At 51.2% G+C, this 16,979-nt stretch overlaps 8 protein-coding genes across 8 annotated transcripts; 4 read left to right on the forward strand and 4 right to left on the reverse strand.

The window, feature by feature from the left end:
* Nucleotides 1–1,319: 1,319 nt before the first annotated feature.
* On the reverse strand, nucleotides 1,320–2,209 carry BDZ99DRAFT_233307 (uncharacterized protein). Its single transcript, XM_033713536.1, has one exon. The coding sequence runs from the start codon at nucleotides 2,001–2,003 to the stop codon at nucleotides 1,416–1,418; it is 588 nt and encodes a 195-aa protein (XP_033581171.1). The 5' UTR covers nucleotides 2,004–2,209; the 3' UTR covers nucleotides 1,320–1,415.
* A 2,039-nt stretch (nucleotides 2,210–4,248) lies between these two features.
* On the reverse strand, nucleotides 4,249–5,294 carry BDZ99DRAFT_554571 (uncharacterized protein; the record flags this gene model as incomplete). Its single annotated transcript, XM_033727131.1, has 1 exon — nucleotides 4,249–5,294. A coding segment is annotated over one exon (999 nt), but the record flags the coding sequence as incomplete, so codon positions are not given.
* Nucleotides 5,295–7,370: 2,076 nt separating this feature from the next.
* Nucleotides 7,371–7,565, reverse strand: BDZ99DRAFT_354724 (uncharacterized protein; the record flags this gene model as incomplete). Its single annotated transcript, XM_033714589.1, has 1 exon — nucleotides 7,371–7,565. A coding segment is annotated over one exon (195 nt), but the record flags the coding sequence as incomplete, so codon positions are not given.
* Nucleotides 7,566–8,952: 1,387 nt separating this feature from the next.
* On the forward strand, nucleotides 8,953–9,540 carry BDZ99DRAFT_410587 (peptidyl-prolyl cis-trans isomerase). The gene is made up of 4 exons (XM_033716594.1): nucleotides 8,953–9,171; nucleotides 9,225–9,297; nucleotides 9,352–9,414; nucleotides 9,465–9,540. The coding sequence occupies exons 1-4, from the start codon at nucleotides 8,973–8,975 to the stop codon at nucleotides 9,502–9,504; spliced, it is 375 nt and encodes a 124-aa protein (XP_033581174.1). The 5' UTR covers nucleotides 8,953–8,972; the 3' UTR covers nucleotides 9,505–9,540.
* Nucleotides 9,541–10,086: 546 nt separating this feature from the next.
* Nucleotides 10,087–12,017, reverse strand: BDZ99DRAFT_567877 (uncharacterized protein; the record flags this gene model as incomplete). The annotated part of the gene is made up of 3 exons (XM_033727735.1): nucleotides 10,087–11,100; nucleotides 11,159–11,425; nucleotides 11,466–12,017. 3 exons carry the CDS (start codon nucleotides 12,015–12,017, stop codon nucleotides 10,480–10,482), a joined length of 1,440 nt encoding a protein of 479 aa, XP_033581175.1. The 3' UTR covers nucleotides 10,087–10,479.
* Nucleotides 12,018–12,346: 329 nt separating this feature from the next.
* Nucleotides 12,347–13,502, forward strand: BDZ99DRAFT_233450 (acyl-CoA N-acyltransferase). The gene is made up of 2 exons (XM_033713537.1): nucleotides 12,347–13,336; nucleotides 13,414–13,502. Exon 1 carries the CDS (start codon nucleotides 12,675–12,677, stop codon nucleotides 13,311–13,313), a length of 639 nt encoding a protein of 212 aa, XP_033581176.1. The 5' UTR covers nucleotides 12,347–12,674; the 3' UTR covers nucleotides 13,314–13,336; nucleotides 13,414–13,502.
* Nucleotides 13,503–14,809: 1,307 nt separating this feature from the next.
* On the forward strand, nucleotides 14,810–15,418 carry BDZ99DRAFT_379703 (uncharacterized protein; the record flags this gene model as incomplete). The annotated part of the gene is made up of 2 exons (XM_033715160.1): nucleotides 14,810–15,286; nucleotides 15,353–15,418. 2 exons carry the CDS (start codon nucleotides 14,810–14,812, stop codon nucleotides 15,416–15,418), a joined length of 543 nt encoding a protein of 180 aa, XP_033581177.1.
* A 215-nt stretch (nucleotides 15,419–15,633) lies between these two features.
* BDZ99DRAFT_459917 (uncharacterized protein) lies at nucleotides 15,634–16,486 on the forward strand. Its single transcript, XM_033719264.1, has 3 exons — nucleotides 15,634–16,074; nucleotides 16,124–16,405; nucleotides 16,460–16,486. The coding sequence occupies exons 1-2, from the start codon at nucleotides 15,867–15,869 to the stop codon at nucleotides 16,258–16,260; spliced, it is 345 nt and encodes a 114-aa protein (XP_033581178.1). The 5' UTR covers nucleotides 15,634–15,866; the 3' UTR covers nucleotides 16,261–16,405; nucleotides 16,460–16,486.
* The last annotated feature ends 493 nt before the right edge of the window (nucleotides 16,487–16,979 follow it).

Genomic DNA, 16,979 nt, shown 5'->3' on the forward strand with positions numbered 1-16,979 from the left:
GTAGTACCGCGGACGGTGGTAGACAAGTGTTCAATGCTGGCTTGATTCGCGGACTAAGCAATTGACATAGCGTGTAGGTATGTGATTATGCAGTGAGGTGTCCTAAGCAGAGGCAAACAAGTATAATGTACTATATAGTTCTCGCGAAAGTGACCAATGAGGCACTAGACTAGGTAGCCCCTGACCTTCTTCTCTCAACTTCATCTCCTCTACATTCATCTCCTACTACCCCATCCTTTCGCCCAACGCCGTCCAACTAGGCGCCTAATATCTGCCGAAATATGCAGCAATCCGCTTCGCCACATAGATTCTATCCTTACCATCCCGCATGTCGTATTCTGGGCTCCGGTATACTTTTAACAGACTTTTTGGGTAAGGATGATTGTCATGGCTTTTCAACCATGCCAGATACTCTTCCAGGATCTCGCATTCCATGGAGTAGACTTTCGAATAGTCCCAGACTAAGAGAAAGGGTTTGAATGGCAAAACCTTGTCCTCATTCTTCGATCGACCTTTACTCCTAGCGATCTTGCGCAATCAGATGGCCCCTGCCAGCAAATGGCTGACCTACTGGCCAAGGATGTTATCTTTACTCTTTCCGTGATGGAGCGTCTTGTTTTCTGATACGAGGAGCTTTTTGGCATAGCGACCGCGCCCGCGACGACGCAACCATACGTCAGAGATGGACTCCAATTCGATGTTGTTCCAAACGATTGTCGAAGAGTCATACCCACGACTACTGGTATTTTCTCAGATCTTATAACGTAAATCGTAGAGATTGGTGATGGTCACTTACCCTCTCTGGAAAATCACCTTGTTATCGGTCTGGAAGTTGTATTATGTTCTAAATCTTCAGGAAGAACGAAGATACGGCCACGTCCACATCGGCCTCAGGACGAACACTCCCCTTCTTCTTCCTCTTATCGATGGCTGCTTTTGTCTCCTTCGTGTCTTGCGATGGCACATAGTCTTCGTCGCCCGAGTCTTCTGGGACCTCGGTTTCCACGTCTTCGAGCCCGGACTTAGCATCATCATCTTATAATCCTCCTCCTCAATCTCAGTGGCTTCGTCCGCAAACTGTGATTCAGCATATGCGGAGTTCGTTCTATCCTCGATTGGGCTGATGCGCTCTTCTGTGAACTCTCGGTCTGAGGACGGAGGAGAACCAGAGACACTTTCCGGCGGATCTTGGGTATCTGCAGAGCGATTCGACGGATCAACATGCTGATTGCCCGTTACCAGACTGTCTACAAGACTGCTCTCGTTCTTCATCTTTCTTCGAGGTGGACGATAATCAGACACAGAACTTGAAACAGCACTTGAATCAGAACTAGCTTGCTTTCGATGACGCTTACGTTCACCCTCGATAGACTCGTTGGCATCGTCAGCTCCTTGCAATTCTTCGAGATCCGGGTCTAGTTCCTTTGCCTCTTGCTACAGCTCAGGAGGGGATGATGGGAACTCTGATTCAAGCGTTCTTCGTATGATCTCATGGTACACCTTCGACCCACTATCGTCGACAATGTTCTCCGCAGCATTTGGTAAATACAAGGCGGAGAGGATTTCTGTGTGCTCAATCGTAGGTACGGGGTTTGAGGCTTTCTGCGAGTCCTTTTTTCCTCGTCTTCGCTATTCTGCCTCCTATTGTCGTCGCTTTGTGAACTTCCATGAATAGAACTACTGGAATCATAGTCTTCCAGTGAGGCGAGGTGCAGATAGAAGTCGCCTACCATATTATCAGTATCTGGCCGCTTCTCTAACTCTAGAATCTGTGTCCATGACCAGCCGAATAGCCTATCAATCTCGTTGAAGAGGCATTTTTCCACTTCAGAGAGCACATTTGGCATTTGCCACTGATTCACGCTCAAATGGTGGAGCTCGATGAAGAGCCACTGTAAATGCTTCTCATTCCAGCAGCTCCCTGAATTTCGGGCGACTTTTTCCACTGGATTGTGTGTTCCTGGGCCGTAAGTAGTTACTTTCTTCAACTTCTTTTTAGCCATAGGTGCTGTGGAGAAGCTTTCAAGCTATGGTAGGATGTTCCAGGCTTCTTTATAGCTGAATCATTCCCATAATGACTGGAGTGTTCCATGAGGCCGCAAATAAGCAGCTCCAAAAATTCACTTGATTGTTCTGTTTGCGGTTGGTGCCGGCCATGCGCGGCCTTGTGAAACGGTAATGGGATACAGTGACATGATAGACCTTTGAATGACTGTTCTCACACATTCTCTCTCTCTCTATGTTTCCAGCAACAAGTAGATCCTTCAACGCCTTAAGGCTCAACCACGTGGATGAACAAGCTGGACTAACGCCAATCGAGCTAGCTGGCAAGCGACCATCTAACCACCCACTCGCTGTTTACACTCCACCAAACACCGCCGTCACGATCTTCAACACACAAACTACTGCTAGCCATGCCTCGTACTCCTACGATAGCAAGGTCACTTCTGGAAAACCTGCTGTCACGCGGACATAGGTCATGCCATCGGCTTGCCCTTAGTATGCTCGAGCAGGGAGATGCTTTGCTGGCTATCCGCTACTGCTGCTCTCGTCTTGGTTTGATGACAGAACTGGCGGGGCAACGAGGAGACTATCTTGTCTTTCTCGTAAGTGTTTCACCTATCCTACTGTCTCAATATAGCTGACGATGATCTAGGACTTACCTCTCAGACACGCGGTCAGGATCGCAGGACAATACCCTCCGGACGATGACGATGACGATGACGATGACGATTCAGACTATTCCGACGATGAGAATCCCTTGCTCTCCCCGGATAACCCCACAGGCGACCTGGCACGTCCACGAGCCGAAGATCAGGACCTGTCTTCCAGAGACGTCCGCGTTCTATTCGCACCGGAAACTCGCAACTTCACATTACACCAGCCGGAAGATCTGCGAAGCCTTCTTGAATACATCCTAGACTGCAAAGAGCAGCTGGAACCTCCTTGCGACGCGCTCCTACCTCCTCGCGAGACTGACGCCCAATTGCTGGAGCAACTAAGGACAGGGGAAATACAGAATCTGAACCTAAAAGAATGCATGCGAGCTCTTTCGAGAGACTGTATTGCTGATGTGGCCTTGGAGCTTGGCCAGGCGTTTGGTTTTGTGCCAGTTTACCGCTCAGATGGGTGGTATGTCTGGTTCAAGGTATGTGGTCGCCCTTCAAAGACCTCCAGTACCTCGCTATAGATTTGCGTACACTACAAATTTGCGTACATCGTATGGCGAGGTAATGTGCACATTAAAGAGCCTCTGCTAAAGATGGAGTAGCAAAACGGCATGCGAGCCGTGAAAATCCACCGCATCGATCGAAACCTAGGATCTATAATGGATCCTCACCCCACCTCCAAGTCTGTCGCTGTCACAGGACTGAAAATTGGGGCCGGAGATAGCACAATCGAGGATCTCAAGCGCGGCGACTTCTCCGAGTATCACTTAGAAGGACTGGATCCGGCGGCGCTCTACCTTGAGCGTACGATCGACGTGGATTACCTGCCCAAGAACTGCGTCATGTTCAATCTGAACAAAGAAGGTGCACTGCATGCGCTGATGCAACGGCTACTCCGCCATCGTGCCGAGACTATAGAGCTACTGCGGTCCCAGCCACGTAAGCCGAAGCCGAAGCTTCGCAAGAGGGCGAATGAGGCGCCAAAGACTACTCCAGCACGTACAACTACCTCAGGTCGCATCCAAAAGCCACGGCAGAGGGCTCGAAGTCCACCTCTGATGAAGCTGGCTATGATCAACAATGCCGTACCATAAGTCCTCATTTTTGAATGTTTCATGGCTGACGTCGTTTGCAGAAAAAGCACCCCAAGTTCCTGGAAGAAGATGATGATTCGGCCTCTTCCTCGGACGAGAAGAAGCCAAGCGCTTCCCAACTGGATGGAGATGAGATGACTTGAAGCGGCTTAGGACCGGTTACTTGCTGTTTTGAGTCTGAGTGGCGCTCGGGGAGGAGGAGGAATGGGCGGGTGCTTCGGCGAAGTATCAGAGTTCAGACAAGATGCGAAGTCCTTAAGGATGCAAATGGAGAGCGGATTCACTTCCAATCTGTGTACATCCAGCAAACGCTGTCCGGAGTAGCCTCGCAAGTTTACTAGTTGTCCGAAATGCCGAACTTCTGTTTCACTCGGATTGCTGAAACTACTATGAGGCTCCTCAAACAGCGGTAAACGAGTGTATGAATGACCACCGATTCAGAATGTCTATAAAGCGCTCACTAGGCTAGAGGAGTGCCGGCGAAACAACATGGATGACTTGAGGGAGCTAACCCTCATGAATTAATACAGACTCATCTACCTGAGTTACCCGTACTCCTCCGCTCTTGCTGCGTTGCCCGGCTCCTCGCCACCCTCTGATTATACGACTCCACCAAATCCCTCGTCTCCAGCCTCGCCTCGCGACTCGCGACGTCCCAATCATGCCTCAGCTTCTCCCACTCCTGGGCCTCCTTCTCCAAGAACCGGGCCTCCTTCTCCCACCTCACCTCCTCCTTCTCGCACTTCTCCTTCTCCTTCCCCCACCTCAGCACCTCCTGCCCCTTCCTCTGCATCGCCTCCCTCGCCGCCACCATCTCCCTCTCCGCCCTCCGCTTCTCCCCCTCCGCCTTATACTTCTCATGCCCCGCCTTGACCGCCGCATTCGCCGCATTCCCCGCCACCAGCGTCGCATTGTGCAGGTTCCGCTCCGCCTCCTGCAGCGCCTTCGCGATGCGTGCTACGCCCGCCTCCGCCTTGGCTTTGCAATCCCGATATTTCGAGGCTAGCTCACTCCCGCGATACGCGCCCCCTGCGCACCCCTCTTTGTACGCTTCAAAGGCTTTCGAGACCGCCAGGCTTTCCTGGCGCGCGCGCGCGGAGGACTCGCGGCGTACTTTGTACAGGTCCTTGATGGGGACGGTGCTGGACCGCTTGCTGCTGGGAGCGTTCGAGCGGTACTCCGGGCAGCGGGGGCAGGGGGGGCCGCGCGTGCTGCCGAGGCAGGAGGGGCAGGGGTGGGCGCCGGCGGGGAGAGAGGTGGAGGGGTCTGGTGGAGTCTCCGTGTAGGACGGGGGGCTGGTGGCGGGGTAGCTTGGGGGCAGGATGGAGTCTGGGACGGGGGTGGAGGGGGAGGTCGGAGTTGGGGTTGAGCTGGGCTCGGGGTTGGGGGGTGGGTTGACGGTGGCGTTGGCGTTGGGGTCGGGCATTGTGGATTTGTTTTGGCGATAGTGAGGCCTGGTAGGGAGATGGTGGAGAAGCTGCTGTGTAGTATGAACTTGTAAAGTCGATAAGAGTTCTATAAAATTGTTCTTGTTTAGTGAGAATTCTGGATATATTTAAAGATTGATTCTGTGGAAGAAGTAGTTCTGCGAGTGGAAGATTTATATCCTGAAAACACAAGTAAATTGAGGCGTGGTCATGCCACGTAAAATCCAAGCGCGAAGGAAAGCAATGTGGCAAGACGCCAGCTTACCGAACACGCTTCGATGCCGTGTACACGTATACAAAGCGCCGAGACATTCTCTCGATGTAAATGTTTGGCGTTTCTTGACCTGTCTTAGTGGTGGACTGATCGCGCGTTACGAAAACGCGTATAGACTTGGCAACTCTTGTCCATTTCAAGGGTGTTGAATGTTGGAGGCGTCAACCTTAATCCAACCTGCCCTACGAGCTGAAGGTCTGCTTTTGGGACCAAAATCAAAAGGGAAACCACGCTGAAACTAACTCATTAATGACAAGAGAATACAAATAGATCGATAGCCTAGCACCGTAAGTAAAGCGCTGTCTTCAAAAAGCCATCTGCGACGACTTCGTGTCGATGCCCGCAACTGCGTGCGGCTCGCCGAGTTGAATTCGAAAGCAGTAGAAGAGTACTTTGAAATGATAATACACTATTAGATACGAAAGAAGAACCAGGAGTAAATGTCTAGCGAACGCAAGACTTGTGGCTGTTCAACTGTGTGGAATCGTCCGTTAGTCTTCTCGCTTCCGTGTTTTACGACAATTACAAGCATACTTCCGGGTGCCTATTAAGGGCTTTCTTCAGTCTGTTAGAGTATTAATCTATTTATATCGCAAAGCTGTCAAAAGAGCAAGGCATGGTATGATCTTGATTGTGGAGACGGAGACGGAGACGGGATGAAGTGATAAACAGATGCCAAGCCCTCGCTAGAAAAAGTTATCACTGGCCTGCCCCGTCACCCAGCTCCATCCCACAACACCACCTCTAGGCAATCGGTATATTGAGGTCTGGTCAACTTTGAATAGTAGAGGGTATTAGCGTAGTGCGAATGCAAAGAGCCTTGCCACATCCTGATGAATGGATGCTGCTACGTCACCGCAAAGCTGGCTGAAGCAGAACCTCTAGATATTGCATTGTAAGTCACGAAACATTCATTTTCTTCAGATCATTACACCTCCCTCTGCCTATATGATGATTATATGCTCAACAAGTTTCAAGACGGATCATAGAGACGTTCTTCGTACTTCTGTCTCAATGAACGAGAATTTTCTTCTGACCAACGGCACTCCCACATTCGTTCTCATCACGACGACCATTTCAAGTATCACGTACTAATCGGAGGATCAATAGATATCCGGGGATCACGCACGCATAGATTGTTAGACCATAGCTAAAGCGAATCTTGCACTTTTTGAATTCTCACACTCGTCTGCCGAAGCTTTCCCGCCCATTTTACGCATCGCACGAGCAATCGCGGAAGGAACTTGACAGTTATAGTACAAGAGACAGCTCCGAAACTAAGCGTTTTGGAATTTTAGAGAATGAGAGAACCCATTGATAAAATGCAACCGTACAAGCGCCCACCCGAAGACGAAAACCGCCACCTGTTGCACTTGTTGCCTACTATCCCATCCCGTCCTATCCGTTCCGTCCCGAGTCCCAGCCAGTCGTGTCGCGACGTTAGATTTTAAAGAAGATGTGCACAATGGCCGCCTAATCGAATGACTGCATCAGATCATCGGCGCTGCATGTGGAACGAGTGGGGTGTCTAGGTCCGGTTGCGACCACTGCGTCGCGGCTCTCCGGTTTCTGTTGCAGCCTTCTTGGGAGCCCTCTTCTTGGCCGGGGCTTTCTTCTCGCCATCAGCCTTCTTAGGCCGTCCTCGGCCCTTTCCTTTCTTCTCGGTCTCGGTTTCGCCATTGGTCTTCTGCTTCTTGGCCGATTCGTCCTCCTTGGCTCCATTCTCCTCTACTACAGGTTCATCCGCCTTCCGCTTGTCTCCAGTCTCAGCCTCGGCTTTGGCCTCTCCGTTGGTGGCCTCTTCAGTCTTCGACTCGGCAGAGTCGGACGCGCTGTTTGATTTCTCGGCGCCGTTCTCCTTGGCCTCTTCCTTCTTGGATGGCTCAGGCGTCTTTGATTTTCCCTTGGCCGGCTTGTCGACAGTGAGCTCATGCGCGCGCTTGACGACGTCGTTGCCCTCCCGAGCAAGGTGCACGGCCGGATCGTCGGGAGACGCGTTCTTGGTAATGGTGTTGCCCTTGTTGGACTGGATAGAAAGGTCGCCGTGCTCCTTCACTTCAGCAACTGTTCCGCTGGGCTTTGAGCCACCCCATTGCCAGGAAGCTGGAGCAAAGAACGTTTGTCAGCACGGTCTGTAGCAGCGCGCGTCGGGGACGCGCCCCGGGACGGTATGGGTTGTTTTGGCGACGAAAGAAGGCAAGAAAGCGCAATTGAAGCTCATGGGCGGAACAGAAGGCATTGCGAGGGACGAGTGGGCATACCTTGGTCGCCCTCCTTGATGCTAGTGTCAGCCATTACGGTTGGTATAAATAGCTTCCGGGGAGGCGCGTGGGAGCGGTAAAATGGGAGTTGAACGGCGCAACGGAAAAATTGGGATGAATTGGTGCGCGTAGATGATGCGACGGGGTTCGAGATGCAGTTGGGGATGCGCAGGCAGAGGAAGAGGTCGAGAAGAGGAGTGGGAGGAGCGAGGTGAGGTCGCAGAGGTTGGACGACTTGGAGGGAAAGCTGGCGGCGTTGCCGATCGGCGAATCACAGCGCCTCCAACATGCTTTCCCCAGCCCCAAAACCGGAGCTAAGAGCGCGTCATGGCCGCCGCCTCATCCCGAGCCCTTGCACTCGCTGCACGTCCCCTCTGAGGTGCAGCTGGAGGATGGAATCGAGGACGAACCGATCACTTTTGTCTATGTAATGGCACTCGAGAGCAAGGATATGCAATCAGATGAATCCTTGTGGCCTATGTTGGGGGAGATGGATGTTTCTTGGCAGGTGGCGTTGGTTGGAGACCACACTGAAACGAGGAAGGCCCAAGTCCACTGTTGCGTAGACGTAGTAACATTCCTCTATTAATGGAAGTCACGTCTTTGGTACGACCGCGTGCTGTCAAATGATGGAAGTGTGAGCTCAAAGAACCAAACCTTGCCTACCTTGATCATCATTCAACGTTGAGACAATAATATAGTTGCTGGGTCAGACTGTGCTATGCAGCTGTCTCTATGTCGTCCGGAGCCTCGAGAAAACTGCTGATTGAACACAAGGTGCTCTTGCAGCTGAGGTACAGAGTAAGCTGCGGACGAATTTGTCAATACCTAAGCACAGACATCGTTTCGAATGCTGTGGTCTAATACGAATCCGCTGCTTTCTCTCTAGTCGACAGTTCAAACCGTAGAATTCACTTGATACAACAGAGAAGAAGCGTTTGCATATGAGCCTCATTCTACTGTGTGCCCCCTTCTGCGGATATTCACTGTGAGTTTCGTGCATAACTTTTCACGTGATTTATGCAGATCACAACTCAGCCCTAACTGTAATCACGTCATTTATGAAACGTCGACCCCTCGCACTGTCCCGCACCTGCAACCGGAGACTCTCGCAGCCCAACCACACATAAGAATAAGCCGCCAACGCCAAACCCTCATCGATGCACCACCTCCGCCGTACCCTATTCTCAACTCCCACCAAATCAACACAAACACTCTACCGCGCCTTCACTTCCACAGCCATCAATATGGGTGTCACCAAGAAAGTTCTCCAGCCCGGCAACGGCGTCGACAAGCCAAAGGCCGGCGACAACGTCACCATGGTCTACACCGGCTGGCTCGAGGACACGAGCGCAGCGAACGGCAAGGGCAAGCAGTTTGACTCGTCGGTTGGCCGTGGCGACGGAACTTTCCCGGTGAAGATCGGGACGGGGCAAGTGATTAAGGGTATGTTTCTTTTCTGCTTACGGGTTACTAGAGATGCTAATTGAAATGGCCAGGCTGGGATGAGGGCATCCTCAGCGCTGATGGCGGTATGACTCTGGGCGAGAAGTCGACGCTGACGATCACTGGGTACGTGGCGGCTTTTTCTGATAGATGGGTGAGGCGGAACTGATGATTTGGAAGGGATTACGCTTACGGGCAACGCGGGTATCCGGGACTGATCCCGCCGATGGCCACTCTCATCTTGTGAGTTTACCGGTCTTCAGCCGATGGTCTAATGTACTAATTGCCCGCAGCGATGTGGAGCTCAAAGGTATCAACGGCAAAAAGGCTTAGATGGTCACGTGAAATTTCGGAGACGGCAAAAACACCAGTTTATCCGATGGCATTTGGACCCCACGGTCGAATTAAAAATCTAGCTCATGTAGAGTTTGCTTATAGCAATTACTAGACGAATCATATGAGTTGAAACGATGAAGTCAGCGTGCTAGAGCTTTCCAGTCACAACTCAAATATGCACAGACTAAGATTCAAATACTAATTAATACCTCTGTAATGTACCTGGACAAAAGTCTGTGCACCCTTGCTTGCCATTGTTTGAGGTGCTCTGGCGTATTATGGAGTGTTCAGAGAAGATATGCAATCCTGGGCAGCGCAAATCGGAGCAGACCGAAACGCTTTTAATCGACCTATCTTGGCGTGGTCTGGAGTAGCTCCACATATCATAAAGGTTATGGAAGAGACTAGGAGAAGAGCGCACAAACTTATGTTATAGTACGGTACTACTGTGGCAAGAATAACATAAGGCCGCTCGTTGGAAAAAACAAGCAAAAAAATTCACTCGCTTTCTCTTCACTCCGCGGCTCGAACCCGGACCTCCGAGGAGTAAATTAAAAAGTTGAACAAAAAGAAATTGGTCACTTTGCGATGTACGGTTTGGAGTAGCGTGAGCTTTAACACACTGCGCAATTGCGATTGTTGAGTGTGCTATGTCACAGCCCGGTACCTGCCCTTGGATTTCTCAATTTCTTGAAATGCGTTCAATGTTTTGAATATTATACCCTTGAAATTGCGGCGCTCTTAAGCAACTTATGTGCTGCCTTCCTAAAACGCAAGTGAGTGCTGTCCAGTACTCCCAATAATAATGAGGGCGGCTTGATAAGAAGAGTGAAGGCTGCTTTGCAAGACATGGAGAAGTTAATGGAAAGAATACAAAAAAGATTCACTCGCTCGACAATTTGGACCAGGATCTCCGAGAAGCAAAAGAAATTGGCTACTTTGCGATGTACGGTTTGGAATAGCGCTTCCAATCTATGATTTATTTCCCATCAAGCGCCGCAGCATCAACACCTCATGCTTGGTCACAAAGACACCGTTGCCCGTCGGACCACCAGAAACACCGCCGCTATCACTTGACGACCCCTCCAATGCATCCACGAGGTCTCGGACCTTCGCACCCTCCCACTGCCCCCCCTCATTCGTCCAATAAACCCGCTTGATCCCAACCGAATCCATATAGCAGATGCATCGATAGCAAGGCCTCGACGTGAGAACAGTACGTCGATCGAACTTCTCCCCCTTTTGAGTCTCTATTATATCGTTCGGTGGCCGATGAGGATCGACTAACTCTTCGTGAAGAGATCCGGTTCGAGGCTGAGAGCTATGCGTATTCCGTCCATCGGTAAGTGAGTCATCTGAGCTACAGTCACTGCATTCGGCCATGATCTCGGAGTTTGGTGGCAAGACCGGCGACATCGTCGACTCGGGGGCTCTACGATCGGCCTTCCAGCCAAGCCGAGCAACATATATATCAGCTCCATTCAATCGTGGGTGCTTCATGCGATCTGTCACACTGCGAGATATCTGTCCGGTGCGGCCTTTTGGAAGTAGAGATGTCTGGGTCGTCGCGGGGTTCTTGTCTGGAGCGTTCTTCTTACTCAGCTTCACTATCAGCGTCCAACATGATGTATAATAGGCTCTGTAGACTTACAATAGGGATGCTAGTATCAAATGTAGTCGAGATATCGGGAGAAACAGAACCGGAACCAGTAACATCGGAAGTCAAGGATGACGACTCAAGCTTATGTAGGGACTGCTGTCGCAGTTGTTTCTGTTGTCCAGAACGGTCGTACTGATACTGATTCCCCTGTTGACCATTCTTCAGATTCTTCAGGCGGTGTTTCTCCGCACTTTTCTTGTTGGACAAGGCCACGTCTCTTTCTTTCACGTTGTCCGAACCCGCCTTGTCCGTTTTGGCCTGGTTGAGATGCAGTGGCTTCAAAGCAGTACTCTTGAACCTGTGCCTCGCCGCGGCGCAGCTCCGTGGCCGACTGGTTGAGTGCGTTGAGGCACACCCGCTCGACGTACGCTTTGAGGCCGTCCTTTCGTAGTCGGGCTTTTCGTTTAGAATCACCCGATAGTTTAAAGCACGGTTTTTGAGACGACAGAGCGCTGGAGGCCATGGTGCTAGAAGACGAGAGGGCAGAGTGAATCGCCATCATCTCAGAGTGCATGGACAGCGGCGTGTTGGCGTGACTGCCTCCACCCATACCCTCAAACGGTGTGAAAGGCTTCGTATCCTGGATATCCCTAGACTCACTCTCGCTCTTAGGCTTCTGCTTCTGCTTCTGCTTCTGCTTTCGCTTCAACTCAGCAATGGCAGCTCCATCGGCTGCACCAGATGCGAGACGGCCAGTCTTGAGAGCACCGCCATTGAATCCGGAGCGATAGTCATTGTAACCTTGGCCAATAACTTTCCCACCGCGAACGACAATGCAGCCGTGGCGGTAGCGGAGAGAAGATTTGGAAGCCTGCTCGAGGCAGAGAGTGAGGTAATTGTCAGTCTTCATTTTGATGTAATTGTAGTTGGTCTTGGGTCAGTTCAAGAGCTTTGAGAGAAGTTTTGTAGGCTTTGGAATTGCTTATGAGCTGATAGCTAGGTGTGCTTTCTGACTCTATGTCTAGATGTGGCTGTGGAGAAAGACGGACAGAGGTTGTAGCCGTGGAGTCATGGAACAATGCCGCCAAGCCGCTAGCCCCCAAATTCAACGATGCCTTCAATGCACGCCCCTGACGCAGTGTTCATGACAAAGTCACCATCCTGGCATTAATTCACACAAACCTTTCCATTCACGAAAAACTAGTGCTTCTTATACTGCTTAGATTCCACGCCTTGGATAGCCCCTCAGAATCGCGTGAGACTCCCGTCTCACTCCTCAGCCTCTTGTCACACAGAATTACTCTTAAAGAGGCAGGTCGTCTACCATCCCAGCCTAGTTGAATCACAGAGACCTGAAGTTTGACTTGAACAACCAATGACTATCATCATGAGTCACGAATGGAGTACTTAAAGCAAACACATCACTTTCGTCTCAATTGACTTACAGGCACTCACATTCTTTTAAAAGCTCAGAGTCGCTCATTGCTTCAGAGGCATCTTACTTAACTTAACACTCTAAAGTATCTATCAAGGCTCAGGCCGCAAATAAAAGAACACATCCCTCCCAATGGCTACAACACCAAATCCCACGGCTCAATTGCCGCTACAAACGATATCTGTATCCGAATCCTCGCCTCTCCCCGAGCCCATCGTCACCACCGCCCGCCTGAGTATCCGTCCCATGCACCCCCAAGACATCCCCTCCGTCGCCTTCGCCCAGAACTCCCCGGCCGTTGCCCGCTACATGAGCTCCGCCTTCGCGATCCCCTACACCCTCGTGCACGCCACCAAATGGATCGCGCAAAACCTCACACCGCCATATAACCACTTCGCCATCACTCTTCTGACCGATCCTACCACCGTCCTCGGCCAATTTGGCTTCATGCCTGGCCAGGATACCGAAGCACATACCGCGGTACTGGGTTATTGGCTGGGCGAGGCGTCTTGGGGAAAGGGTATCATGACGGAGGCGTTGGAGGCGATGACGGCATACGGGTTCCAGGAGAAGGGGTACCTGAAGCTTATAGCAAAGGTGGTTGCTGGGAATGCGGGGAGCGAGCGGTGCTTGAAAAAGTGTGGGTTTGTCGTTGAAGGTGTGATGAAAAAGCAGGTGCTCAAGGCGGGGGAGGTGAACGATTTGATATTCCTGGGGTTGTTGAAGGAAGAGTGGGAGAAGAGGCCCGAGGCGAAGAAGAATGATGAGTGATTGAGAGCGGGTGGTGGGTCAACGTATGTGATTCGAGGTATACGGAGAATGGTTACGGCATATCGAACCTTTCCAACTGGTTGCTTATGGTGTATAACAGCCGACTTGACTAGGAATGGGGCCATGCTTCGGGTTGCAGTATTGGTTCTTGCAGTAGGCCAGACTATTGTCCATCGTATTAGTATCGTCAACACTATAAAAGAGATCCAAGGATGTATAGACTTACTAGTTGTCGTTCATGCTTATAGTACTGCCAACAATCTTGTCAGTATTCCATTCGTGGGGACATCGGTAGGCTTACTATTCGCTACCACCTCTGCAAGCCCAACACCCGTTCACGCAATTTTGGTAATTGTTCTGAGCGGAGACGACACTGAGAAAGCCAACGAGGGCGAAAATGAGGAAGGTAGATAGCTTCATCATGAAGAGAGCTCCGAAAAGCATGGAGTGGCAGGCCGCTGGAGGTACGTAGCACGGTACGGATGAGAGTTGAGCGGGAGCGGGTGGCTTGAACTAACGACTTCAGCAGCCATTGCGCGCTTCTCCAGCCTTTTCTTATGGGCCAAGGAAGGCCTGAAATAATAAGTCCAATGGGAGCTTCGCGGTCGAGCGTTGACCCCTCTCCAGCAGCGATCCTGCACATCCTTCATTTCATCACGGGCTAGGAAGGTAGATCCTAGGACGAGAATGAAAAAATCAAAGGAACTTCCCGCCTTCAATAGACTCTAACCACCCTACATTAGCTCGACTGCGTCCTGTGTTTTGACAGCGTCTGTGGTGGCCCGAGACATTTTCCGAAATTTGATCGTGATGGAAGTAGACGGTTTTGACGGCCCTCTTACCTCGCCGGGCCACCTCAGGCAGTTGCAAGCAAGTATACGCATTGTGCATACGGGAACGATCGAATAAGTGTCGCTGCATAGTAGAGTCGTGCAGTAGTTCACGAGCGTCCCTCCCACTCCTCTACTTCGGAGGCAGGCCGGCGGGGGACGACATCCTTCGAGACATCTCACTGCACGTTACCTTCAGAATCTCGCCATCTTGATCATCAACGCTTAGAGCCCTGCACGCCACGGCGCTCACTAGTCTTACGGAGTCGGTCGCGAAAGACCTCGTCCGAAGGTAGTCCCTATAAGATTTATAGAGACCATGGACGATTAACGCAAACACTTCGATCCTTTCAAACGAGGGCGCCGTTTACCAACATGTAATCACGAAACCACATCGTCACTAAAGTCCTACCAGTTCGATGGCGATGCCCGTTCGTCCCAACGGGCGGTCGTGGAACCGCGTACCAGATTGACCCTGATTCTCTGCAGGTGCTACCAATAATGACGGTGGCATGGTACTTACCCGCACCTGTACACAAGAAGTTCCAATCTGCTACAAAACCTTCAGGTCTTCCCATCAATTGCTGCGTACATTCATCCTTTCCTCCTCCTCTATCTCCATTTCATCTCATACGAAACCCATCCCAAACTCTAAACCACCTCAAAATGCTCAAATCACTCTCCCTTCTCATCCTCTCGCTTTCCTTCTTCATCATACGAACCACCGCAACACCCTACCCGACCGGCCCCCTCAAACCGGTCTTCCTCGTCACCACCCCCCAACGCACCCCCTCCTCAAACTCCTCCCTCCTCCATTCTGTCAGCGCGACATGTCTCTTTGACCCTTACCACCAGCCCAACTTCCTTCTCCGCCTGACCGGCCCCGGGTATGGCAGCTTACCCAACTTCACGCTCACAGACGGCACGCTACACACCACTATCTACAACTTCGGGCCGCCGGCTATGGGGACATTTGAGTACAACTCTACACTAGTATTGGAGGGACAGGAGCTGCAGTTTCTCGCGGCGCCGCAGGGAAAGGGGAATTTAGCATTAGTCGGGGGGTATTTACTCGCTGTGGATGGGGCGGTGGAGGGGTGGGAGGTTTGTGTGGAAGAGTTGGGGCAGAGTGTGGTGAGTCTAGTTTTTTTTCTTCTTGGGGACCAAGGAGAGGTATGGAGGGAGGCTAACATGGTGTTCTAGATTAAGTGGAAGAGTGGGGATGCGACTTGTAATGCTACGTATATCCAGGCAGTTACCACGCCGCCGTATTGAAAGTGGTGGGGATGGGAGGACAGAAAAGGCGGGTTGGGATAGATGGGTCGGGAAAGATAAATACGTCTGCGTGTACTGCTCTGACGTGACTCCGAGGCGTGTCCTGTAAGAGCTCGAAAGTGCGGTAACTTGGAGGCATCAACATCACCAAGACATGCCACAGAAGCTGAATGCTTAATTTCCTCGGGGATCACGGTCCAAAGCCATGCAATTCATTCGAGGTAGAAATCAGAACGTTATGTATATAGATCGTGAATCTGATATGGAAATCATGAAAAGTAGAACTTGGAAGAATCGCAGAAGTGCTTTGATGGGGTGAACATGCAGGAAGCATCTCTACCCATCAATTCTCGTTCCTGTCCCATTCGCCTCAAACCTTCAAGAAGCTCTCCATGTTGCTAGAAACTGAGGAGCAAGAAGGGAGTCGGGCTCGGAAGAAGTGTTAGACATGGCTCCTCTGGTATCGCGCTCAGAATTCGATCATCACACTACGCTCTGCCTTACTCGCGAGGTTAAGGAACTTCTCGTACAATTCTGCCCTCAAGTCGAAAATCCTTCTCACCCAAACCAACCGGAACCATGCCGCCCGGAAATGGAGGATCGAGATGAGTTCGAAGGATCTAACGTGAGAACCCTTCCTTCTTTCTTGTATTTTACTATAATAAGTTAATAGCTCTAATAAAAATAGGGGGTTGATAATCTCACACCACCTAATCCCTCCAGGCACACCCCCTAATTCCTCCAGGCACACACCCCCTCTTAGCGCTTCACCACCTTCTGATTGGCTCGGAGCAGTGCGGAGGAAGCTCCGGGCATTCACTTTTACGTCTCTCTACACGTGACGCTATACGCAAGGCCGTATGTGATGCTATACGCGAGGCCGTACATGATGCTATACACGAGCTCACGTACAGCTATATAGCTATGCCGATTCGTATAGCCTCACATATAGCCTCAGGTACGAGCTCAGGTACGAGCTCACGTAGTCTAAGTCTAAGTATGAGTATAGAATAGAATTCTATTCTAGAAGTGCCTACGTGCCTAATAGCATGCCAAACCTGCCAAAACCTCGCCTTATTACAGCTCCTTTTGCATCAAGCCTAGCCCCCTAGCATCGCCGCCTACACCTACTCTTCACCTTGATTAATATACCCCTCGATTTCCTCATCATACGCTGCAAGCTGACGTAGAAGCTCCTCTCGGCTAAGCCTCTGTGCTTGAGGATGAGGCTGAGGCTGAGGCATAGGCTGAGGCGTAGGCTGAGTACTATCTTTCCTCTGCAGTGCCTTTTTCCGTGGTACCTTATCCTTTGCACCAGGCGGCCGGCCGCGGTTCTTAGCTGCAGGTGCAGCCGTAGGTGTAGCTGTAGGCGCTGCTGTATGCGCTGCTGTATGCGCTGCTGTATGCGCTGCTGTATGCGCTGCTGTATGCGCTGCTGTAGGTACTGCCGTAGGTGCTGCCGTAGGTACTGCCGTAGGTGCTGCCGTAGGTACTGCCGTAGGTGCTGCCGTAGGTGCTGCCGTAGATGCAGCTGTAGGCCTAAGAAGGGCTGGATCAATAC

Source organism: Mytilinidion resinicola (genome assembly GCF_010093595.1).
Source record: "Mytilinidion resinicola strain CBS 304.34 unplaced genomic scaffold BDZ99scaffold_4, whole genome shotgun sequence".
NCBI lineage: Eukaryota > Fungi > Ascomycota > Dothideomycetes > Mytilinidiales > Mytilinidiaceae > Mytilinidion > Mytilinidion resinicola.

Bases quoted from the DNA above. Each gene is read 5' to 3' on its own strand.
- BDZ99DRAFT_410587 (XM_033716594.1), top strand. From the start codon at position 8,973: ATGGGTGTCACCAAGAAAGTTCTCCAGCCCGGCAACGGCGTCGACAAG. The intron at 9,298-9,351 runs GTACGTGGCGGC...ATGATTTGGAAG, and splicing joins TCGACGCTGACGATCACTGG to GGATTACGCTTACGGGCAAC. The intron at 9,415-9,464 runs GTGAGTTTACCG...AATTGCCCGCAG, and splicing joins CCGATGGCCACTCTCATCTT to CGATGTGGAGCTCAAAGGTA.
- BDZ99DRAFT_233450 (XM_033713537.1), top strand. From the start codon at position 12,675: ATGGCTACAACACCAAATCCCACGGCTCAATTGCCGCTACAAACGATA.
- BDZ99DRAFT_459917 (XM_033719264.1), top strand. From the start codon at position 15,867: ATGGCTCCTCTGGTATCGCGCTCAGAATTCGATCATCACACTACGCTC. The intron at 16,075-16,123 runs CTATAATAAGTT...TGATAATCTCAC, and splicing joins TCCTTCTTTCTTGTATTTTA to ACCACCTAATCCCTCCAGGC.
- BDZ99DRAFT_233307 (XM_033713536.1), bottom strand. From the start codon at position 2,003: ATGGCTAAAAAGAAGTTGAAGAAAGTAACTACTTACGGCCCAGGAACA.